The sequence below is a fragment of the Melospiza melodia genome, chromosome 10, assembly GCF_035770615.1.
Source record: "Melospiza melodia melodia isolate bMelMel2 chromosome 10, bMelMel2.pri, whole genome shotgun sequence".
NCBI classification, from domain to species: Eukaryota; Metazoa; Chordata; class Aves; order Passeriformes; family Passerellidae; genus Melospiza; species Melospiza melodia.
The window spans coordinates 19,454,121-19,479,112 of NC_086203.1; the positions used below are offsets into that span (position 1 = coordinate 19,454,121).

The 24,992-nt window shown below is 43.1% G+C and overlaps 1 protein-coding gene across 2 annotated transcripts; it reads left to right on the plus strand.

The window, feature by feature from the left end:
• The first annotated feature begins 141 nt into the window (after positions 1–141).
• Positions 142–23,938, plus strand: IP6K2 (inositol hexakisphosphate kinase 2). Of its 2 annotated transcripts, XM_063164745.1 has the most exons (7): positions 148–230; positions 5,297–5,397; positions 16,767–17,065; positions 19,205–19,427; positions 20,274–20,449; positions 21,576–21,751; positions 23,154–23,938. In XM_063164745.1, exons 3-7 carry the CDS (start codon positions 16,864–16,866, stop codon positions 23,649–23,651), a joined length of 1,275 nt encoding a protein of 424 aa, XP_063020815.1. In that variant the 5' UTR covers positions 148–230; positions 5,297–5,397; positions 16,767–16,863; the 3' UTR covers positions 23,652–23,938. The 2 variants fall into 2 exon arrangements, with proteins under 2 accessions (XP_063020817.1, XP_063020815.1); XM_063164747.1 differs by lacking the exon at positions 5,297–5,397 and having other exon boundaries at positions 142–230.
• The last annotated feature ends 1,054 nt before the right edge of the window (positions 23,939–24,992 follow it).

Genomic DNA, 24,992 nt, shown 5'->3' on the forward strand with positions numbered 1-24,992 from the left:
GGGCCGGGGCCGAGGCCGCCCCTGCCTCGCCTCCCCTGCCCCGCTCCCCTGGCAACAGCGGCGCCGGCGGCGCCCAATCAGCGCGCGGCGGTGCGCGCCCAGCCAATGGAGAGGCGGGCAGGAGGGCGGGGCGCGCCGGAGCGAGGAGGGCCGGCCACGCGCCGCGCCGCCATCTTGACGTCTGAGGAACAAAAGCGCTGAGGCCGCCGCCGGCGCCGGCCCAGCACCAGGTAATGGGCGCGCCCCGCTCCCCCCGCCGCCGCTCCTGCCCCGGGGGCGGTCGCCGCTGGGGCAACAGCTGCCGTTCCGCCCGCCCGCGGCTCGGTGCCTGGCCCGGCGAGGTGGGGATGGGCGGCTGCCCGCAGGGGATGCTCGCTGACGGCCTCGGGGCATTGCCGGGCAGGGCGGGGGCCGCTGGCCTGGAGCCGCCCCGGGGACGCGGGTGCGGCCGGGCTGGGGACAGCGGGGACAGCGTTCGCGGAGCAGCCCCGGCCGCCCGGCGCTTCCTGCGCTCCCCGCGGTGCGGGGGCTGCCGGCCGGGCCGGGCCGGGCCGGGCCGGGCCGGGCTGGGCGCGGGGGGGCCGCGGTGCCGCTGCCGGGGCTCGGAGCCGGGGCTGGCGCTCAGCAGGTCCGTGGGTCCGCAGACGTTGTCTGGCCGTTTTGCCCGGGTGATGGGTGTGCTGCTGCTGCTGCTCTGACGGCTGCTTGGTGCGCTCGGTAATAGTTCTAAATGAAAAACGGGTGCTGCGGGATGCGTTGCATAAGTGGATGTGATGCTCAGGAATGCCCCTTTTCTCTGTAAACTGGAAGTTCTGGGTGATGCCTTATTAAAAACTGTTTTGAGGATGACGATTTTGTAATACCTTTTTAACGTGGCTTTGGAGCTGCAGTCGGTTTAAACAAAAACACTTAGGGCTGAGACTTTGGAAATAGTCATCCAGCTTAAAAAAATAAATGTTATCGTTGTTGATAGAATAACAACTTCTTGGTAGTTACACCCTGATATGCCCTTGGCCTTAATTCCACTGTGAAAACTACGCATGTTTAACGCTGATATCTTTCCTGATATATGCTGGCATTTAATTGCCCTCTACTTCTAGCTGTCTTTTTTTTTTCCCTTTTTTTTTTTTGACACAGTGCCTTATGTGGCCCATATACTCAGGTGTTTTAGAAATGCATCCAGTGCCCCTGTGCTTTTTGTGAACATCGAAGGGGACAGTTTTGTTTCAAATACTCTAATTAGAATTTTGCTTTAATACTCAGTTCTGGAATATTAATGTTTGGTTTCACTTCTTAGTCAGGTCATGTATTATTGGTCATTACTCAACATGCAGCACTGAAATGGTGGTGGAACAGATCTGACACTTGGGGATAGCAAGGTCAGGGTTGTTTTGGCCAAGAATTGGCCTCTTTGCTCATAATTTTTCTCATATAAAAACAAAACTTGTAAAGTTTTCTTTAAGTTGAATTAATTTGTGTGTTTTCAGAACTTATTGGTAACGTTAAGGGATGGAAACTGAGTTTATGTACACATGCATCCACACATAAATATGTGTGTTTTAAAAATGAACTGATTAATTTGTTTACTGTTGCTGATTTAACATTTTCCAGATTGCTGTTATATTTTTTTCTTTAGGAAATAAGGAAAAACCCAGTGATTTAACTGCCAGAATTCAGGAAAATTTATTTTTAAAAAATAATCTTAAGTGTTCAGAAGTTAAGGATCATGGGAAGGATTACAGCCATTCAAGTGTACTTGTTTGTAAGAAATTCCAGACATTAAACTTGGCTGTGTAGCTTTTCATAAATTTACATTCATTTAATTAAATACTGTTCTTGTACCTTTTCTGTCTTTGATGTTTATACTTTCTGAAGTAACAGCCTGTTATCTTGTCTATGGTGCTGCATTTATACAAGCATCACAAGCTTTATGTTGCTGCTTCCTTTGGAGGAAAGGTGGATCAGAGCTGTCACAGCCATGTGGGGGTGGAAATTTGGAAGCAGCTGGAAAACTGGACAGTGGTCAATCATATGAATCATGGGCTTTGTACTTACAAAAAATTCTTTCCCTACCAGTTGCTTTGAAGGAATTTAGCATTTGTCAGTCATGAGGTTTTGAAAAACCAGGATAGGAAAAGGTGTTAAAGCACCTCTCTGCTGCCTGTCAGTGGTTGGGCTTCCATCCAGATCAGTGGTGTTGGTGCTGCTTTAGTTGTTCTCCGGTCAGCTGGGGAGAGTGAGGGTATTTTGGGGAAGTTTTTAACTTTGGAGGGCAGAGGAAGGATGCAAACCTCGAGGCCCTGGGGGTGTCTCAGTCTGTCAGCAGTGGTGGCACACAAATGTCTGCCCTTTTGGGTGAGCTGGAGGCAGGGAAATGTCTGCTGGCAGCTTGGGGGTGAAAGATCTGCTTCACTAGTGACGTGGAATTTACCTACAGGGATAAATGAAATGGAAACCATTCTTTAGAAAGCTCTAGTTCTTTACTGTCTGAGTATTTTGAGTGAATTAAACTGGGAAATTGTGGAGTAACTGGTATTAAGTGTCAGTTCTTTTCAATGATTCTTAATTTGATGGTCTTTAGAAATTGGGAGATGGCTGGGGTGTTTCTGAGCCAGCAGCTCTGTTTCTGTTCCTGCAGCTGGGTTAGCACCTGCCTGAGCCTGAGAGCAGCTCCAGGAGCAGAACAGGCAAAGCAAGTGTCTGCTGTCTGACATCCCTGATGCTGGCCTTCCTGGGGAGCTGTGCTGCAGGGGGCAAAGGCTGGTTTAGAGGTGAACCAAGATTTGATGTGGCTTTTGATGCTAAGCCAAGGTATAGGTTCTTCCTTTTTGATGAAATTCACTGGTTTCCTTAATGTTTCTGCACCCTTGCTTAAACACAGAACTCGTTTAATGGGTAGGAACATATTCCAAAAGTTCACATACCACGTCCAAAGATTGAAAGGGCAGAAACTGAGCTGCAGCTATAATTTTTATCTTGTGTGTGGTATTTACTGCTCTAGTTGTACCCTAAGTGTGGGGGTAAGAGCCAAATATAGAGCAGTTAGAAGTTTTCTTTAGCTGACATTTTACATTCATAATAATTCTTATTTATCCAGTGAGCACGGGCTAGAACCATTAGCTGCGAGCTGTCAGGTTTCACACTGACGTGTGGAGAAGCCTTGCCGCCTCTCATTGAGCTCAGCCCCTCCTCGGCTGTTGAGTTTGCCGGTGCTTGGCTCCTCCCTGCTGGCACCAAGCTGCCGTCGGTCTCCAGGCAACGCAGGTCCGGCTCAGCATCTCTGCCTTGCTTCAAGAGATGGAAATTTTCCATTGCAGGGAGAGGATTTTTCCTCTTGCTAATTCTTTTATCTGGCTTGCTGTCTTGGCCAAGGTCGTTGCATCTTTGAAACAATACAGGGATGGTTCACAAATATTCAGAGGTTATATTTTAAGGATTTTAAGAGATAGCTGCAGATATGAATTTCTATAATTTTTGTTAGAAATATCTCATTAGAATGTTAATTTTGGGTCTTTCATAGTAATTTATTTTATTGTAAAGTGGTTCTTTCTGTCCTGCTTCTGTAAAAAGCTGTATGACATTGTATCACTTGCTGCAAGCAACTAGAAATTTCTCCTGCAAAATCTGAAATACTGGAAGGCATAATGGAAACAAAATTGTTTGTTCAAATGAAGGTCTGTCATTGGTTGTGTTTAATCAGGTGTTCAGAGCTTGAAATCTGAAATCTTCTGCAGATTCTTGGCTTGTGTGGCACAAAGGCATTGCAGCCCTGCCTGTGTCTCTGACAGGCAGGCTGTGTCAGAATAAGGGGATGATAATCTTCCTAATAGGTACAGAATGTACCACTCTGCTGTTATCAGCTGTCAGCCTGCAGCCTTTGACCCTCTGCCTGCACTGCTCCTGCATCTGGAGGGTTCTCTGTTGGACACAGCTGGAACCAGTTAGTGCCCAGTTTGCCTTTTTACTGGGAAAAGAAAGGCTTGCTCCTGGAATGGCTGTGGGCATGAGAGGGTGGCTCTGTGTGAGTGCCCTGGTGGATGGAGGGCAGGAGGTGGCACAGGCAGTGCCAGCTTTGGGGCTGAGCACGTGCTCACCAGCCAGACCAAGGCACCACTGAATTCACACAGCAGCCATTCAGCTCTCTCGGTCCCTGTCTTCTGTCCTGCTGTGCTGGCCTCCAGAAGGTTGGGAAGAAGGGGAAAAAATAATTTGGATGACTTGCTTGAGCTGGTTAATAGCATCCCAGGTTGTTGAGACTTAAAATGAACAGACTCAAGGACAGAAGATACAGTTATTGAGGTTATTTTTCATTAGAAAAAGCAAGGGTTTGGGGGCTTTATGCCAAAGTCTATATTGGAATGAGTACAGCAAAAATGGTTTTACTTTCTTGAAGCACAGAGGGCTTTAAGCATACCCAAATAGCTGTGCAGTGCTGTGATGCAGAAATTTTCTACGCTGCCTGAAACCTTATCAGGAATTTTGGGTGCTGCTTAATTTCATGCTTATTGAAGATGACCTCTTTTCTTTTGACATTTGCTCTTTTCCCTTTTCATATATTTTTCCAGAAAAATGGCAATTTATTTGCCTTGTGCTTTGGATATATGGAGACAGTGTGATGGCAATGGATTTTTTTTTTCAATGACATAAGTTAGTGTCATGAGGTTACAGAAATGAGAAATGAAACTGCCTGACATGATAGGCATAATCTTTACCTTTCTGAGGTGTTACCACTTTCAGAAGGTTGATTGAATTTAATAGAAGATAGATGGTTAAATTGATGGGTAGGTGTGTTCCTGCTCATAGAACTGTCATTGCAACTGAGAATCTGTTCAAGATACCTTAGGAAAATTGGTTCTGGCTTAATAGAACCAGTCAGTTTTCTGAAGAGACATCTGTGAGTATTAAAGTTGAGGGTATAGTTCTTGATAACCATGACCAGAGTTACATAAGAAAAATTCAAAAGTTGTGGCATTTCCAACAAGGAGGGAAGAAAATTTGGAATTTGTGGAGATAGATAAGTAGTCCCTTGAGTGTGAAGGTAGATGAAGTAAATGCTGATGGAGCTGCAGTGAATTGCCTGGTGAGAGGATGAGTGACTCCAAGTTGTTCCATTAAACAAAGCCTCTGACGTATTTAAACCTAAGTGCTGAATTATAATTATGTCTTAAAGGGCAAATAATGTTTTAACATAACTTTGTGCAACATTTGCTTTCAAAAAATAAAATGTTTTTTTTATAAGCTTGACTTCTTGAAATATTTTCTCCCCCTCATAATGTGCTGTTTTTTGGAAATGCAGAGTTGGAACATCAGCACACTCTGGATGGTGGTGCTATGTTGTGGAATTTTGAAGACAAAATATTTTTTTGGCAGTCGTCCAGTCTGCTTCTTCCCTTTTTGGTGAGTGCTGATTTCTCTTTGAAGACAGTTATGCAGTGCACACTTGGTGGCTGCTATAAAAATTGCCTCTAAAGCAACAGATATTTTTAGGGGAATAAGACACACTCCAGCTGTATCCCATTGCCTGGGCTGTTTAACTAGCTAGCTCTTGTGTGTCAATAAATGTATTTCAGCCTGCTTCAAGGACAGGAGCAATACAGCCAAGCTCCTGATGAAGCTTCCTTTTCTAGATTACTGAAATTGATAAGATTTTTTTCAAGTGGTTTTGTATTGCTGTTTGAATATGTAAACTGTATGAGATTAAAATGAATTAATTCTTTGTCAGTGATTATTATGCTAAGCCTGTAATTGGCCCCAGATGGTGTAAGGGGAGATCACTGAACAATGAAACATGAAATACATAAATAATTTTTAAAGCATTTTTGAAGTATTGTGCAGGTGTACTTGCAGAAAAGGTCCTTTTTATGGGAAGAAACTGTTCTTGGAGTGAGTTGCATTTACCAGGGGAAACAATCTAGATTTTGTCCCTTGGTTTTGTTGTGCCATGTGAGAGTCTGTCTTGTAAGACTTCTGTCCTTACTTGCTCTCATCCAGTCTGCTGCAGTTAAACAAGAAGCACATGGAAATTATTCCACTGTATTTTTGCATTTGAACTTTGGTAATTGCATGGCAGCCCTGCAGGGAGCTGTGCTCAAGGCCTTAGGTCCCGGTTACTTTCAGCTCTTTAGGGAAAGAGCCTGTAGAGGTCACTGACTCATACCAGCTCTTCCCTTTAAGATGCAAATCTGGGCTGTGTTATCTGAATTGAGGTGTGTTTGCAGTAGTTTGCAATGTTTTGAAACGAAAATACATTTCTAAAATATATATTCAATGCATTTCATTAATGTGAGCTGTTCTGGAGCAGAATCTCCATTTATTTTAGTCATTAGAATTATTCTTGGAACCTACATTTGTAGAACTGCAGTTGAAAATGGGGATGGGTATTCCAAAGCATGATGACAAAACTGTCTCATTCTGGGCTACTTTTCAATCATTTTTCCACATAAAGAGACCAAACTTTTTAGGAGTATTGATGGTACAGGTGAATATACACATAAATGATAACCATTAAATAGGTTACTGTGCATTTAGAGTACCACTCTTCCTATAATAATGCATTTGTTAATGATCTTTGCTGTGCACTCCTTTGGAAGTTTTTGCTCAAGGAGTTAGCTTGGATTGTAGGATTTAGGCATCAAAGCTTTAATTTAACAATCTTGTCCCTTGGGCCCCTAGTGCTTATGGTATAAAAAGCATCAGAGGTTGGGATTTCTAAAGCAATTACAGGGAGAGAAAATCTTTGTGTAGTTAAAGGAGGGTGGACTTTGAAAGGGACTTGACACTTGTCCTGTGTCACAAGGATTCCGTGTTCTTCCATGGAGTGACTCGAAATAAAGTTCCCAGACTGCTAAATTCATGTAATGAGAAAGTCATAGCCTTGGATTTATTTCATCTTAATGCTGGAATTTCTTGAGGGTGTTGGTGTCTTGAATAATACTTCCATGTGTGTGATCCACACAATTTAGCTCTTGCTGTCATATTTTCAGCAGATTAAAGACTGGGTGCTATTTTGGTTTCTCCATGACAAAGGGTGGTACTGTCTTTTTGTAGCAACTGGTGATTTTGGCTGCTGATGCCAGAACACCATTTTAAGATGGATCAGTTTCTAAATAGGAAGTTTAAGTAGCTTAGTTTTGGTGGTTCAGGTTTCTTAGTTTCCATGGTATTTTTACTTGGAAAAGAGACTGGTTCTTAAATTACACAATCCCTGAAAAAGCTACATGGGTCAGAATTGCATGCTCTTTTCTGTCTGAATATGCTTAGTAACTTGTAACTTGGCTTTATTTTAGTTCCAGGAGGATAAAATAGCTTTACTTGAGAGGTAAAACTGGCATTTCTCCAGAACTTTGTAACTGTAGGAGTTAAGATTACAGATTACAAATGGTGTGGGGATGGCTGAAAGCTGCTGCTTTTTTTAGATGTTGAAATATCAATTGCACAGGGCACATAAACTCCTTGCTGAGTTTTAAGAAATTGCAGCTGAGGGGCTGCTGTGTACACTTATGTGAAAAAGCCAGAAGTTCTTGGAGATGGCTTTGGTGACTTGTCTTGCTTTCCTAGACAAAAGGATTGGGGAACTGAGTTTCTCCTGATACTGTAGACCTGGTTTAAGGAAGATAGGCATAATAATTGTGCATGAGGAATAATAGTCATAGAACATCATGCAACTTCAAATTGGTTTGTGTGTAGTTTGCTCCCTCAATATGTTATGCCTAATGTTTCATAATTCTTAAGTTTTATCTGTTAAAGCTATATTCAAAAGTCTTTTGGGTAGGAGGTGGCTCTGTAGCCATGGTGTTAAATATACAGGTATAAATACATGTGGCAGTGTTTATGTCTGTGTTTGGGTTTTATTTAAAGGAAGACAAAACTAGAACTCCGTGTTTAGGGACTAAAAGGAGATAGGATAAACATATTGCTAGTTTAAAAAAATGTTTCTCCTTGAAAGATTCCATCTTTATACATTTTTCAACATCTCAGTGCATGGTCTCTCATTTCTATATTACAGACAAAATTCCTAGTGCATAGAAAAGGCTTGGTGCTCTGGTTACAGGGAAGGATGTCTCAGGGTGCTGTCTGACCCTCCTGAGAAACAGCAGAACAGGATTTAATGCAGACTTGTGAGTCCTTTGCCATTGCAGCTGCTGTTGGACTGGCCTCTCCTTTCAGAGAGGATGAAATATCTAGGAGTAGTACCTTTAGATGTGACAGCCTTAGAAGAAGCTAAGGCATTTCAAGGTATTTTTTGGTAGATTAAAAGCAGAAAAATGTGTTCTTCGTTGGTGGGACTCTTCTGTTTGCTAAATGTTTGCTAGTATTTTTAAAGCTAATGTTAAAAACAGGATTGGCTTTTTACCTTGATAGGCCAAGACTACTGTGGAGTTGTCATGTTCCCAAAGGTTTTGCAAACATTTTTTGTAGGAATTTTGTGCATGAGTTCATGTATAATTCTGGGCTTCTAGATTCCATCTGTTATGCATGATTAAGTAAATTATGATCCTTGTGAGTCCCTCCTGAATCAGAATTTTCCATGGACAGCCAGTATGCTCTGCAGTACATAGCTCTTAATTTGTGAAATTAATCCAAGGCACTTGTTTCCTTATTTATCTGGAGATGTTACTTAATTCTTCTGAACTGCAGCAATGTAGTGCTGCAGTTACCAGCCATTTAGTAAAGACAAGTATAAAAAAAATAAATTATATCAATATTTTTAAGAAGCAGGTGGCTGCTTTTATTGGTCTAGCCCGAACGCATGATGTGAAATAAAAAAATTTGCTTTCTTGGCTTTTTGTGACTGTAGGTGGTGATGATAGATGTGCCACTACAGTGTGTGACTCCAGCACCCTCATGATTTACCACTAAAAGCTGTAGTAAAAGTGTTTCTGCTTCCACAGGGGATTATACTGAGAATTTGGACACAGCTGTATCTGCTTATCTTAAGTAAAACTGAGAAGTTTTCAAAGGATGCTGTTCTTTGTGCATCTCTATGTCTGGTCACCTAAACACAGAAGTTGCAAAATAAAGATTTTCACCAAAACCAACAAGGATGTTTGCAGCTTTTCAGTTGTCTGAAAGCAGATCAGTTCTACAAGAAGAATTAAGGAAATATCAGAAGATTTGAATATCTGTGTAATTTTCAAAAGTCTCTCTAGTTCAAAAAGTACCTTTCTCTTTGATCTCTTTATCTTCAATTGAACAGATTCTCTGTATTGCTTTTAGCCCCCTTGCTATTTAGCTCACTCTTTTTTTAAACTTAATTACTTTGCTGACATAGATTGTCTTGTGAGTGAGGAGGTCTGAGACCCATTCCCAATTTAGTAAAGACAAGTATAAAAAAATAAATTATATCAATATTTTTAAGAAGCAGGTGGCTGCTTTTATTGGTCTAGTCCGAACACATGATGTGAAATAAAAAAATTTGCTTTCTTGGCTTTTTGTGACTGTAGGTGGTGATGATAGATGTGCCACTACAGTGTGTGACTCCAGCACCCTCATGATTTACCACTAAAAGCTGTAGTAAAAGTGTTCCTGCTTCCACAGGGGATGCACACATAGACTGAACAGTCTGAAGGAGCTGGTTACTCTGGAGTGTGAAGTGTTCTGCTGAGTCTTTGTACAAACCATCATGCTTACTCATCCTGAGTACAAGTCATGTAACTTAATGATCATTACATTGATTGATTTGCTGCAGAAGAGCTTGAACAGCCTTGGCTTGCATAGGAAGTTACAGCTCAGCATCATTTCGTCATCACAGCCCGTTTCAAGTTGTACTTAGTGAGAAGGAACAGGCTTTTCCTCCCCCAGTCTTTCTTTTAAAGAAACACTGCTATTTCCTCCTCCTCGAGGCCATGACTGTCCCTCTACTCCTCATGGTGTTAAATACTATTGACTGCTTTATTAAATTTCAATTATTTGCTGCTTATAATACTTTTGGTTTTGTTTATAAATAAAAAAAAATTGAGAGAACTGACAATGTCAGTGCACTTTTCTGTCAAAGATAAACTTTTCCCTCCAAATTAGTTACCAGAATAATTGTCTGCTTTTTATAATCTTGCAGAATTTAGGGCTGCTCTTAAGATTTTTCCCAAAACATTATTATGTGGGCTCTGTATTTCTGTCTCAACGAGTTAAAAATTATAAACTATAGCTTTTACGACTTAGTTATATTAATTCTATTGCAGATACAGAAGGCTTCAAAAAGTATCCTGATGTAGGATTTGCATTCTGTGTAGAGGTATAATGCATCCTCAGAATCAGGAATTGATTAAAACAATTGGATAAATTAATGCAGAGCTCATTTATCATAATTGTTTTAATTGTGACAAATTTGTGTCCAGCTGAGTGGACTCTAGAGAATATGAGTAGCTACATTCTGATCTTAGGAACTTCTGAAAACAGAACTCATCACAGTAACTTCAGTTTCTGAGCCAAGCAGTAGCTAGAGTGAATGTTAGAAGCAAATCATTACTCATGTTACTCTGGGCATATTTGCTAATAAAACAAATCTTTTGTGTGGAGGAATTCATAAAAATGAATCACAGGCTGTGCAAGGCTCTGAACCTGAGCATGTTTAACATATTCTAATGCTTTTAATGCTCTGAAGTTGTGTCCTCTGCTTTCTTTAATGGAAGGAATGTACCTTGCTACTTGTAAAGTACCACATTATTAGTAATGGAACAAGTGGTTCAATCATATGAGGACTTGTAAAATTCCTGTAGCCATTCTTGGTTTATAGCTGTATTATTGTAGGCTCTTAAAATGTGTTTATCCTGTTTCAATTGTGAAAAGTCATTCTCTTTGAGCAATGTGTGACTTACCAGCTCAGACCTCAAGTGCCTTTTCAATGTTGTGCATGACACAGGTGGAGGGGTGGGCTCTGATACACATACCATGTATTTTTCACCTTGTTATTTGCACCTTTCTGTGCCCAGTCTCAGTTTTCTTGTTTCTTCCTGAATGTTCTTTGGGCTGAAGCAGTTTTCTCTTTGGCTGATCTAATAGGTCACTGATACTCTGCTATCCTGTTGGCTGGCTGTGCCATTCCTCTGTTTCCTTGTTGGTTTTTCATGGCCTGGTTTTTGGTGGCAGGGAGACCACAAAGATTGCTCCTGTGAGGAGCTGCTGGAAGCTTCCACCATGTCCAGCAGAGCCAATCTCTGCTGGCTTTGAAGATGGGCATGCTGCTGGCCAAGGCTGGGCCAGTGAGAGAGGCTGATAATGCCTCTGTGATGACATGTTTAAGAAGGAAATCAAAACAAAGCTATAGTGTTTCGCTTTTAGTCAGAGGAGAGGAGGAGGTGAGAACATGTGAGGGAAACAACATGGCAGCACCAAGGTCAGTGGAGAAGGAGGGACAGGAGGTGCTCCAGGTGCTGGAGCTAAGATTGCCCTGCAGGCCATGGTGAAGCAGATTGTTCCCCTGCAGCCCATGGAGATCCATGGGGGATCCAGAGATCCACCCTCAGCCCACGGGGGAGTTTCCCATGGCAGAGCAGGTGGGTGCCTGCAGGAGGCTGTGGGAGAGAGAGGGCCCTGCTTGCAGGCTGGAGCAGCCTGTCCTTGGAGTGCTGCCCCCCATGGGAAGAGAGACCCACATGGCAGCAGTTTGGGGGGCTCTGTGCCTGTGGGGGGAAGTCACCTTGCAGCAGGTGCTGTAGACCAGCTGCTCCTGAGAGGGGACCCAGGCCAGAGAAGTTCATGGAGAGCTGTCTCTCCTGGGAGGGACCCCAAGGCTTCACAGGGAAGGACTCCTCTCCCAGGGCAGCAGAAGAAAATCTCAGTGATGCACTGACCCAGAAACTCCTGTGCCCTGTCTCTGTGCTGTTGGTGAGAAGGAGGGAGGAGATAGGGACAGAAGGTGTTTTAAGGATTTATTTTACTTCTCACTATCCTCCTCTGATTCTGTTAGTAATAAATTCACTTTGCAGCTGTACATTGAGCCTGTTTTGCCCTTGAAGTGTTTCTCCTGGTCCTTACCTCAGCTTGCGAAGCCTTTGTTAGTTTTTGTTTTCTCTCCTCTGCCAGCTGTGGCAGGGCAGGGTGAGTGAGCAGCTCTCGTGGGTGCCTGGTGTTGTGCCAGTGTCAAACCACGGTACCTTGGAACCTTGGGAAGGGGCTTTGCTTTGTCTGCTCCATCACCCTGCAGCAGCTCTGCTCTGCAGCTCTCTACCCTGTCAGCTTCCTCTGCACTCCCCAGTGAGCTGAGAAAAAAGGACAGGCAGAAAGCTTTGCTGCCTTGCTATTTCTGTCCCTGTAAAGCTGATTTATGGCTGTGGGGAGTTGAAGATGCTAACCATCCAAAGCAAAAAGCCTGCACTAGAGAGAACCCAGTTTTAACAGATTCAACAGAAGGGCAGTTCTGCATCAGTAGTTCTGTCATGACAAAGGTTTGGCAGGAGGTGTATTGCTTTTTAGATTGTTATGAAGGAAGAAGCTGCTGCTTAATTGAGACCTGTGCTCTCCAGAGGATGTGTTCATTAATGCAATTAGTGTGGGACTAAGCTGAGAATCTGTAATGACATGAAATACCTTCCAAAGAATGCCGTCACCTGGGATTAATGTTAAGAGCCTGGAAACATGAATTCATTGTGGTATTCTTTTGATGGTCATTGTCACATGTGATGGGGATAAGGTGTCTATGAATGTCACTTCTGGTTTGCAGGTTTGGGTTTTAAACATCTTTTGCTGCTTGCAATAGGAATGACATTGCTCAAGTGAATGTTGCTGTGTCTAGGCACATGTTTATTTGCTCCTTCAAGTTATGTCGGATATTTTTCTTAAAATGCTTGACATGTGAAGGGTTAGTAAATCTGCTTTTTTGGCTGATGTGTTGTTTGAACAAAAACTAGTCAAAGGCACTTAAAGCACGTAGGAGGAAAAGGGCAGGGTACAGTGAGCCTGCATTTGCTATCTGGGAAGATTGCCTAAAACCAGCTGTTCTGGGCTCTTTCTTTCCCAAGGAGCATTAAGAACAAACTGGGTGTAGAATCAGAGGAAAGGCAGTGAAAAACTGCATTGTGCTTGTGCTGATCAACATCAATGCCGCTTGAAACTCTTGGTCTTAGGTCAAAGCTTTTATTTGTAAGGAACTGCAACCAGTTTGGCATATTGTGAGGCTGTTTATGGAATTCAAGTATTTATAGATGAAACAGTGCAAAGCATTTCTGATGGGCATTACAGTTGTGCTCCAGGCCCTGTTAATCTGAATGGCAAAATTCCAAATATTAAGGAGAGCCAAAATGATAAACAAATCCTGATTGTTAGTAATGGCAATGTTAAAGCGTGCAGCAGAAAAAAATGTAAGGTCTTACTCAAAACCTTTTTTCAAGTGAGATGAATTTTATTGGGTTAGAAGAGACTGAATTTATTACATAAACAGTGCTTCTTGGATGGCTAAAATATCTTAGTTTTCACTTTGATTAATTAAGGCCTCATTGAAACCTAAATTGTTGACAAGATGACCTGGTCTTGCTGCTGTCTTCTTGAGCATTGTTCCAATGTTCACATGGATCTGGTTTAGGTTCATAAAAAGGCCCTGAGTTGCCTTGCACAGATAAGGAGCTCAGCTAAAGGCTTTATGGCAAGGAGCTCCTTGCTGATGCTGTGCTCAGCAGTCCTTGCACAGTTTCTGCTGCAGAGCTGTATTAATAGAGCTTTTTCAGCAGGGATATGTACTACAAAAATTCACTCATAGAAACAGAACATGGGGGAGTTGGGCTGCAGTTTTGGGAAGATAAAAGCAGAAGCAGAACTTACTAGTACAGGCACAGTAAACTCATCTTCATTTGTGTGAGCCTTCCCCTTTATTTCTGGTAGTTTCACATTTGTCTTGTGGTAGTGCTGACTGGGTACACTGTGTTGGACTATGTACAAATGTTACCAATGTTTCTCTCAAAAAAACCCCACCCTTATCTAAATACTGCCTAACTTATAATAACTTATCAGATAATTTGTATAATATCAGAGCATGAAAAAAACTCTTTCTTTTTCCTCCAATGGGAAGTTACACTGTGTGATGTGCTGCCAGATATTACTTGTTCAGGAAAGGGTGAAGTACAGTGAGTAGTCCTGTCCAATTCTGTGCTTGGCAGTTCCTTCCATTGCTGAGTGCAATCTGCACACAAGTATTGTCCAGACCACTTGGGCATCCATGGAAGCAAACAAATTGAGCTGCTCCTAATGAGCTCCCTGAAGATGTGTTGGGGTAAACAAGGTGTACATCAGCTGTGTTGGAGATGATGTTTGCTAGAGTCATTTCTATGGTATAAATATCTTCACGAGTTAACTCCTGATGCAACTGTAATGCAGGAGGACTGGGACAGATTTAAGTGTTTGAGGTTAAAGGATGTTGCAAGGTGCTTTCTCAGTCTGAATCACTGCAGTTGGCAATCAGTGTCTCTCTCTATCAGGGGTAATTAGGAAGGCAGCCACAGAGTGGTGATGCTGGCTTGGGAAAAGTGGCTCTTGTACTGCTGCTGTTCTGCAGGGCTGTCAAATGTGGCTGTGCCAGTGTAAGGCTCTGCACTGCAAGATCGTGTACATGGGAAATGCACCTCCACTGAAACCTGGCACACTTCTGGCTTTCCCTCAGAAATTCCTGGGGACTGGAGGCATTATTGCCTCTAGAAAATCCTAATGAAAGCTCAAGAGTTGTAAAATTACTGGTGCAGTATACAGATTGATGCTTATAATTTCTGTAGAGAGAATGGAAACGTTTCTCAGAGTTTACTCAGGGGGTAATCTGGCTTGTCAAGTGTGTGGAGGCAGCTCCAAGTGTGTTACACGTGTGCTGGTAAGCCAGCTTGCAGGTGAGCCTTAGTGAAGAGCAGTGTGGCTCTGCATGGCGTGGGTGCTGCTTTGGGGAGCCATGGGGAAATAAATCTGTGACTCTGGAGCTGTGAGAGTGCTCCCTCCTGACCGTGGCAGCTGAACAGACACATTGGGCTGCCCAGGACTGAGGACAGGCCATGGTTACCTGGCTTTCCTGCACTGCCAGGGCTCTCCAAGGTTGCTCAGCTTGGTGCACTTGGGTAGATTTTTTTGAAGTGGCTTGTGTTTGGGATGTAACTGAGAGGTTTTTATATGTGTCTCTGAGTTGTCAAATTGTTGATGCTGAGGCAGGTTAGAAAATTCTGTGGTGATGCAGTAGCTGCATAAGAAAAAGAATACTAGGAAATTAAAAGTAGTACAGTGAAATGAAAGTTTATTGATAATGGTGTAATCTTAATAATATAGGTTATCAGAAGACAGTGTTGTTTATGGGGAATACTATTCCAGATTAAAAGGGGGAAAAAAAAGAGAAAACAAGAACCTGATAATGTTTAGTCAAATAAGGCGCTTGGAAGAAAGGAGAAAAAAAAAAAAAAACCACCAAAAAGCCCCACCAAAAAAACCACGTTCAGCTCTCATTGACCTGTTATCCTTAGGCACAGGTAAACATTCCAGGACCTGGAGTTCATTCAGTTGATCGATCTGTTGTTTCTTTAAGCAGTTTAGTTGTTTAATTCAATTAATGCTCTTATGTCCAGGACATGCTGTAGGCGTATGTAGTTCTGGTAGTGCCGCTGCTTTAAGCCTACAGGTCTCTGCTTTTCCAGTTAATGTAAAGCTGTTACATATCTAAGGAGGACAAATAAAAATAGACCTGTGACCTAGAACACTTTGTAGTCTCTGTGAATTAAGTGCATTATTGTCCGTCTAACTATCTTCAGGCAAAATGAGCATGAGGTTGTTTTTAGCCACAAAAAGTTAATCATTAAAGCTTTGGTCTAAAATTAGAGTAACTCAACTTAAAAATTTACTGGAAGGCCGAGAGCAAGACAGTCATGTTTTAGTTTTCAGCGTCGCTCCTTTAATTGCTCTCTGAAGTGCAGGTTGCATGAAACTGGTGTTTGGCCAGCACAGGGTACAGCAGCAGATCTTTGGGATGCAGCTGGCACAGGCCACTGCCTTCTGCTGAATGTAGGGAAAAAAGTGTTCTTGGGAAATGGCACATTAGCGTTAGGGCTTGCCCGTGAAGAGCTTGCCTCTGTGTCATATTTTCGGTATCTGACATGTTCTTGTGAGTGAACCGGTGAAATACACGTCCCACCCTGGAGCTCGGCGGGTTGCTGTCCTTGTCTGGAAGGGGGGAATTGTACGCTCGGTGTTAATTCCCGGTTTTCGGGCTGGCCTGCACAAGGTGGGGACCTGTCTCGTCGGTCGGGGGCTGGGGTGCGGCAGGCGAGGCTCGCCTGGGTGCCGCGGGTGGGTTTCCTGTGCAGGCGCGGCGGGGCTGGCCCGGGTGCCGCGGGTGGCTTTCCTTGGGGGAGCGGCGGCGCTGGCCCGGCTGGCTTTCCCGGCTGAGTTGTCTTTCCTGTGCGGCGCTGGCCCGGCTGGCTTTCCCGGCTGGGTTGTCTTTCCTTTGCGGCGCTGGCCCGGCTGGCTTTCCCGGCTGGGTTGTCTTTCCTTTGCGGCGCTGGCCCGGCTGGCTTTCCCGGCTGGGTGCCTGTGCGGGCGCGCCGAGCCGCTCCGGCCGCCCCGCTCCTTCTGGCGCTCCGCGCGTGCGCATGGCGCGCCGGCCGCCCCGCCCCCCGGAGGCTGCCATTGGCCGCGGCTCGGCGGGGGCGGGGCCGGCAGAGCCTTGGTGGCTGCGCCCCGCGCTCGGCCGCAGTCGCCGCAGTCCGGAGCGGGAGGCGCGCGCTCGGCTCGGCCCCGCTTCGCTCTCGCTTCGCTCCCGGGGCACAGCGCCCGCACTGACCGCCGCCGCTCTCCTGTGTTTGCCTTAACAGACTTTTGAATCACAGTAAACACCTGCGGGGCTCGGAGGCTTCAGGCTCTGAACTGCCTTCACCACTGCCTCCGTCTTCTATCTAATGTGCTACAAGGATGAGCCCAGCATTTGGAGCAATGGAAGTGGAGCACTATTCCAAGGGAGTCTTACTCGAGCCTTTTGTCCACCAAGTTGGAGGACACTCCTGTGTCCTCCGGTTTAATGACAAGACCATCTGTAAACCTCTTATTCAGAGAGAACACCAGTTCTATGAGACTCTCCCGACAGAAATGCGTAAATTCACTCCACAATATGAGGGTAAGTTACCAAACCTTTGAATGGGGTCGGGCTTTTCGTTTCTGTTAATGCGAGTGTGCTGTGCTCTCTGTTCTCTCTGAAATCTCTTCTATGTGGAAGAGATTTTAGGGGTTTTTTTTCATGTATTTTGATGTTGTCTGAGGCAGGCTGTGGAGATGCAGGGTGGAAATGCTTGCCAAGTTGGTGTTTGGGCTGACTAACAGCATTAGAGTAGAGCAACTCTGCTGGTGATAGCCCATATATCTCCCTTAGGCACAGGTAAGTAGCTAACAGCTTGAGAACATTTTCAGTAATTATCTGCCTCTTCTTTTTTCTTTTTTTTTTGTGGATTTTTTTTGCCACTTGTTTAATGTTTGTTTACAAAGGATTTTGTAAGGATGGATAATAGTGTTTTGTGTAAGCTTAGTTGTGGTCTCTTTTGTGCTTTGATTTCTCCTCTGACTTTCATTTCAATTGCAGTAAGTACATGCCAGTAAGGTGTCTTGTTGAATACTTGCAGTATTATTTCTGCCATTAAGGAAATGAAAATTCATGGCATTTAGGTAGGCAAGGATCAAGTAGCTGTGATGAGGCTGAGTCAGAAGTTACGTAGGAGTGGAAATTCCAGTTCTCCTAAGAATTGAACTAGTTAACAGGAATACTTCTTTTTCTTTCTTCTATTCCATCAACTGTTGTCTAATGATTAATATGTCTGAAGCACTTTTATAAAATGCAATTGCTTTCTAAAGCACATTGATTTTAACAACCATGATGGTGATGAAGTTTTGTGTTCTGTTTGTGAAAGTGATGGGAGACTTCAGTGATGTTTCAGAATTAATAATCTCTGCTCATTTACAGAGACTTTCTGCCATGTCTAATTACAAGTTCTGTTGGACTGGAAGAAAATCTGATCTTTGAATGGCACTTTTCAAAATGTAATAGAGCAATTGTACTAGTGTATGTGGCTTTCTGGGAAGTATGGGGAGGGATTTAGAGGGAAGGGGCCTTTCTTGGTCCACCTCTGATTTTTTTTTTTTCCAGAGTAAAGGCAAAGAAGCCGTTTGTTAGCTGGCTCCCCCACCCTTTCCCCCATTGTCCTTTCCTTTGTGACATCGGGACAGTCAGAGGTTCTGTACTCCCTGCCCCAGCCCTGCAGGTCTGGGAGCTGCTGCCCACCTTGGGAATGCCAGTCTCTCACCAAGACCTCTCCCCAGCTAGTGATGAGCTGCAAGAACTGTGCAGACTGAGTGATCTGAAATAGAGGACTGGAAAACAAAATAAAAAAATAAAAACCAATTCAGATAATTGTTATGGCTTCTCCATTAACTCCTGAGACTTATTCATGTGGTACTGGGCACATCTGCCAGTGCTCCACTAAGGCTCTTAAAATACAATGCAGTGCTTTAGAGACTCCTGAGGGGAGGATAAGGAGAAAAAAATGCTTTTGAGGTTCACCATGTTTCTGTACCACAAACAGATTTGCTTTGTATTGCATTTTTGTTACTTATGCCATAAGATTGCTGCATAACCAGTATCAATAAAATCTATTCAAAAAAATAGACAAAAATGTATAATTAAACATGGTGATTTTAAGTGGAAGCTTTTGGACTAGTTTCTGTTGTAATGTGACATTTCCCTTGTTTTGCTCTCCTTGCACATCTTTCCTTTCCCTTGAGATCTATTAACTGAGTATTGTTCGGAGAACTGCTTTGCTGTCATGCAAAATTTAAAAAGTTTTTAGTGTGAATTTTTACTTTGTGCAGGTCACTTTTCACTGCAAGATGTTAACAAATGTTTTACATATCACTTAGAATCAGACCAGTCAGATTTTTTTTTTAATTAATAAAAACTTTTATTAATTGAAATTGTGTCCTGTTATTATTTGATTGTTACTTGACTGCCTCAGAGAGAGCAAATGATCTTTTGTATCATTGTTGTGCCAATATGATAAATTGTCTTTTGTGAGGTGTCATTTTTGTCTAGCTCTTTTGATATTTGTTAGGTTGGCAGATGAGGTTTGGCCTGTGGCAAGATAGAAACTAAGGACTGGGGTAAGAGAAAAAATAAAGTTGCTGTATTTTTAGTGTAAAAGAACGCGTTGTAAAAGGCTTGCTTGTGGCTTGAGCAGTTCATAACTGTCTGGGTCCTTTTTCTCTTCAGGTGTGGTATCAGTGAGCTTTGAGGAGGATGAAGATGGAAACTTATGTCTAATAGCATATCCATTAAATGGGGACCACGATAACCTAGAAAACTTAGATAACTCTGACTGTGAACCCAAAAGTAAGCTATTGCGGTGGACGAACAAGAAAACAGTGTTGTTAGAAAATGAGAAGCTGTCAAAGGAATGGGTCCGGCAGCACAGGAAAGAGGAAAAAATGAAAAGGTAAGTTTGACTTTTAGCTGTCAAATTCTGTTCTCCAGAACTCTGGAGAACTCCCTAGAACTCTTTTCACTTTCATTTTCTTTTCTTCTCTTATTTCTTTTGTTTTTCCTGACCTCTTCAGTGCAGACAGGTTCACTAGTGAAACTAGTATGTCCTTAGCCCTCAGTAAAGGCTAAGTTGAGTTTTTTCATTTTCTTTTCTGCTGTGGTCAGTTGAAACAGGTTTCCCAAAGTTATTTTGGACTCTTGAGAAAGAGAAAAAAAAACCACAAACCAAAGAAACCTAACCACAAAAAAGCAGATCTACAAACAAACAAAAAGCATTCACTCACCTGCAAAAGAACAATAGTTAAAAATAAACCAACCCCAAACATTTTTAAGTGCTACTATTTACGGTGTACTTTGTTAGGAATCCTGCTTTATCCCTGCTAGTGACATTTTCCCCCTTGTTCATTCCTATTAATTGTGCCCACCATAAACAGTGGGCTGTGATGTGTTGTGCTAAAAACAGTGACCTTAGCAAAGATAAACCTTAAAGTGCATTGCTGCCTCTTGCATTACTTCATAGAACCATGCACACAGGTGAAGGATATATAAGTAGAATTACTACATGTTCTGTAACATTTGGTTATATGCTCATTTATATTAGTATGGAAGTGGCTTTGTGATGGTTGAAACACTACTCATGGGCATCTTGTTCACATGTACAGAGAGGAAAATAAAGATTTTGCTTGCTGTTAATGAAGTTGAGCAGAATAGGTTGTAAAGTTAAATCCATTGACAACCCCTCTTCAAGAGCTTATTTTTCCTTTTGACCTGTAATTGTTACTTTGTTCTGTTTTTCTAGTCACAAACTGGAGGAAGAATTTGAGTGGCTGAAGAAATCTGAAGTCTTGTATTACACTGTAGAGAAAAAAGGAAATGTCAGTTCTCAGTTTAAACACCATAATCCTTGGAGCATGAAATGTCACCAGCAACAGTTACAGCGGATGAAGGAAAACGCAAAGCACCGAAATCAATATAGTATCCTTTCCTGAAAATACCTCATAACAATGGAGTGAGTAGGGCTCTGCCTCTCATTTCTTGAACATTCCAGATAAGAGTGCAGAGCAGGCTTAACTGCAGTCCCAAGAGACTCTCTGAAGCCGTAATTTATTTGGTGTCTTTGAAGAGTTTGCCAGCACTTCCTAGAATGTGCTTTTCCAGCACGTAACAAACTACCTAAGCTGGGAAATTCAGAGAACTCAATTAAAATCTTCACACTGTGATCTTAAAAACCATTGTCCTCTTCCTCTTCACATCAGTTTCTTAAATAGAGAGGGTGTTCCAGTGCCTGGAGTTTCTGCTTCTAGTAGTCTCTTTTTTATGAGCTTTAAGAAAAGTTGAATATAAACAGCCATGTAGGATTGCAGCATGAGAAAAAAAACTGAGTGAATCCATGAAGGCTGAAGCACATTGGTTTTGGGCTGTGGATTCCTAGGCAAGCATCTCCACCCTGAGCATTCCATCAAAAACTGATCTTGCTGTAGGCTTGGGTGCTACTGATACATCCTGCAAAAGTAGTACTGTCTAAATACTGAGGTAAACAAATTTCTCAGTATGAGGAGTTTTGGTGATGGATTACTGAAACATCTGTGACTAATAAATGATCAAATTGATAGGATTTTTTGGCTGGTCCCATCACCATTTCACTAGATTGTTATTCAGTTCCCTAAAAAGTGCGTGATATGTTTGGAACAGTAATATTACAGATGTTTTGAAGTTGTAAAGATGGTGTGAAAATGCTTCACTGGTTGTGAGTGGTAATACAAACACACAAAATCTTCACTTCCCACAGAAAAAAGTCTCTTGCTAGACAGGAAATACGTCATAATTCAAAGTCAACTGCCACATTATATTTCTGTATAACCCTGATTGCTTTTGATTTTCACTTAATGTGGAAATTCACTAGTCTCTCTAGACCAGTAAAACCTGAACTGGCTCAAAACAGAGAGGGCATCTAAAGTTTGTGTAACTAATTTTTCTAGATTACTTTATACTAGGCATGTTTTGGATATCCTTAAAGTCAAGAGTGAGGCACTATAAAATCCCCAGTAATGTTTATAAAACCTGTATTCCTCGTTGTGAGCCTTGTTCCTTAACTGCTCAGAATTCATTTTGCTGGAGAACCTGACGTCTCGCTACGAGGTGCCGTGTGTGCTGGACCTGAAGATGGGCACCCGGCAGCATGGCGACGACGCGTCCGAGGAGAAGAAGGCGAATCAGATCCGCAAGTGCCAGCAGAGCACCTCGGCCGTGATCGGAGTGCGCGTCTGCGGCATGCAGGTGAGGGGCAGCTCGCACCTGTGTCTGGTAGTGGAGTGTGGGTTCATGCAGGCGTCTCACAAGCTGTTACCTTGAGCTGCTGTGCTGCGTTTCCTTCAGAGCACAGTGAGGGTTTTGAGTGGCGCTGATGGGTTGGAGGTGGCAGCATCTGCAGCCCACGCTCTGCATCAGTGAGTGCCGGCTCTGAACACACAAACAGCACCTTATCAGCACTTCAGAACTGTTAAAACTACTGATTCAATGAACATTTCAGGGTAGCATAGAGAACAGTTGGAGAAGGGCCCAATTATATGCATTTTGAATTAAGGGTGTGGAAATTCGTAAAAATATTAAGAAGCAATCAGTTTCTGTTGTGTAACTTGGAAAGCCACAGATCTTCCACTGCTTGAAGTAGGCTTGTTGCAAAGTGCAGGCAAGAAGTGCTTGGTAAATGTGATAAGACTTGTTGCCAGATGAGGAGACATTGTGTGGACTTTCACCTGAATTTTTTGTTTACTTGTTTCTGTATTCCTGGAGTGACAAATGGGAAACAACATGTTTGTGTTGGAGTTTTTTCCTGAAGCTTCTCTCCTCCTATCCAATAGATTCCAGGAATGCTAGCAGTGTTTGCTAGGACTTGTTCCACAGCAGGGCTGTTGGCATGTGTGGTGTTCAGCTCACTGTTCAAATTCAGAGAAAAACATGAGGCAGAAATGAAAGTGTGGGAGCTGCATTTCTAACCACAGTGTGCTGGGATTTGAGCAAGGAGGGGCATTGCCATTATTCACTTTCCAGTGTTGACCTGTGCTGGAAAACAGAGAGGAGCTTTGGAAGCATTTGCAATCCTTTCTTGACCCAGATGTTTAGGCATTATTGAACTATCAGTTGTGTAGACCACTCTCCTGTGCCTTCCTGCAGGAAGGCATTTTCTGCAGGAGCACCTCTGACTTCTTCAAATACAGATGATTATGGGTACACTGTAGTTTTTTATAGGAAAGTTTGCTGTCACATCTCAGCATGCAGAGAATCAACTGGTACATCCTAGAGCAGAGACTGGTAATGAGCTGGATGAGTGGCTGTGGTACAAGTTGTAGTTTGACTTTCGGATCTTGGCTGCAGCTTTCCTAATCTCGCTTAAAGTCCTCGTTCTTACATTCTGGGTGGAAAAGCTCAAATATAAACTGAGGGAATTTTCCACTTCCTCTGGGTTACAGAGGTGCTGCTGGATCACTTGATAGCAATTACTATAATTGTGCAAGAGCAGTTTTAGAGATTAGTTTGTCATCTTGTAAAAGCCTTAAAGAGCATGCTTTTTTAGTTTTCAATTTTTTTTTTTTTTTTTGGTGTCCCCTCAAGGCTTTGGTGTCAGTGTACCAGCAATTTTAACTATTCCTTTTTTCTTGTCTTGTGTTTGTATATGCAGGTCTATCAGGCAGGCACTGGCCAGCTGATGTTCATGAATAAATACCATGGAAGAAAACTCTCAGTCCAAGGATTCAAAGAAGCACTTTACCAGTTCTTTCATAACGGCAAATACCTGCGCAGGGAACTCTTTGAGTCCGTTATTAAAAAACTCACTGAACTCAAGTCTGTGCTGGAGAAACAGGAGTCCTATCGCTTCTATTCCAGCTCCTTGCTGATCATCTATGATGGCAAGGAGAGGCAGGAAGTCGCCGTTGACTCGGATCCAGAGGACCTAGAGGACCTTTCAGAGGAATCTTCAGATGAGTCGGCAGGAGCCTACGCCTACAAACCCACTGCCAGCACTGTGGATGTCCGCATGATAGACTTTGCCCACACAACCTGCAAGTACTATGGAGAAGATTCTGTGGTGCACGAGGGCCAAGACACGGGTTACGTTTTTGGACTCCAGAATTTAATAGATATTATTAAAGAAATAAGAGACGAAAGTAGTGAATAAACAGTGTGAATGCACATCAGTAGAAAGCACTATTGTGACTCTTTGTATTCCAAAATTATTGGCCACTTTCTGGTGGTAGGAATCTTTACAGGCTCTGCAGGGATAATCCTGTCAGAGTCAGACTTGTTCAGAGGGCATTTACTTACATTGGTGCTGGACCTAGCACTGGCAAAACTTGGTATCCTTATTTATTTTAACTTTCTTAAACATTCCATATTTGATTACTCAGATACCTCTGTTATCCCTGTGTGTATATGTTCCAATAAAATTCTTTTTGTTCGTTGTAAGTGATGCTTCTGTTGTTGCTGGTGACTGAGGAGGAGATGAAGCTCAGGTCTCTGGTGTCATGCAGAAGCATCATTTGAACAGCAAGCCTTACCTGCCTCATGAGACCACCTGTGGGATAGCACATCTTCTATCCTGGACCTCCTGTCAAGAGTGATGAGCAAGCCCAGCAGAGCCACTGAGCTGACAGGGCCCAGCACCAGCCCTTTGAGGAGAGGCTGGGACAGCAGAGCCTGTGTAGATGGGGTAAAGACAGCTTCTGAGAGGCCTCCAGAGGTCCCTTCCAGCCCAAATGAGGACTGATCAGTGAGAACTTGCTCTTGAAATCAACAACCTATTTCTTGTTCATGGGTCTTGTAACTAGGTCTTATGTATCTACAAAGAGGCTGTGTAACCTCTTTCTAGAGAGCTAGAGATGTTATTGAACCTAAGCTGAGGCATAATGTGTAAAACTTGTCCAGGAATAGCTGCAACAGCAGCAACCAGGGTGGAGCTGCCAGGCCTGAAAAGAACCTTAAGCAGCTTAAAATCTTACTTGGGACAAACTGACAGGAAGGAAGCATCAGAAAGTGAGAAGGGCAGTGAGTAGCTGAAATAACAGAGTAACTAAACCAACGGTTCTGTTAGAAGAAGCATTTTATCTAACCATTTTTAGATACAGGGCCTACGTCATCATGATAGTGCAAGAGAAAAATGGATGTGGAAGTGCTGAGGTAAGGCTGGGAAAGTTGTTACAGCTAATCAACATGAAGTAGTCAGTTTGTGCAGAACAGTCAGGTGAATCATCTCCCTGGCCCGTACTTTGCCTGCAGGCTTGCTTAGGAGAGAAGTGGGATGTGACAGGAAGGCTGCAGCTCTGCTTGTGCAGAGTCACCCTCTTCAGCTGGCTGTAGCCCTGTAGCTTCAGTTTCATATTCCCCAGCAGTTGCTATCAAGTTCTCCTGATCAAAGTCTGTCTGATGGCTCTACTGTGTTCCTTTGTACTTTTTAAAGAAGCTTTTAACCTTTGCTTGTACATGAGTTTGTGGGTGGGATTTTATTGTTGGTTTTTGTTCA

What these genes read in the sequence shown, in the direction of transcription:
- IP6K2 (XM_063164747.1), top strand. Translation starts at nt 16,864, where the DNA reads ATGAGCCCAGCATTTGGAGCAATGGAAGTGGAGCACTATTCCAAGGGA. An exon ending in AAAGAGGAAAAAATGAAAAG is followed by an intron (nt 19,428 to 20,273) that starts GTAAGTTTGACT and finishes CTGTTTTTCTAG; the next exon opens with TCACAAACTGGAGGAAGAAT. An exon ending in AAAGCACCGAAATCAATATA is followed by an intron (nt 20,450 to 21,575) that starts GTATCCTTTCCT and finishes TTAACTGCTCAG; the next exon opens with AATTCATTTTGCTGGAGAAC.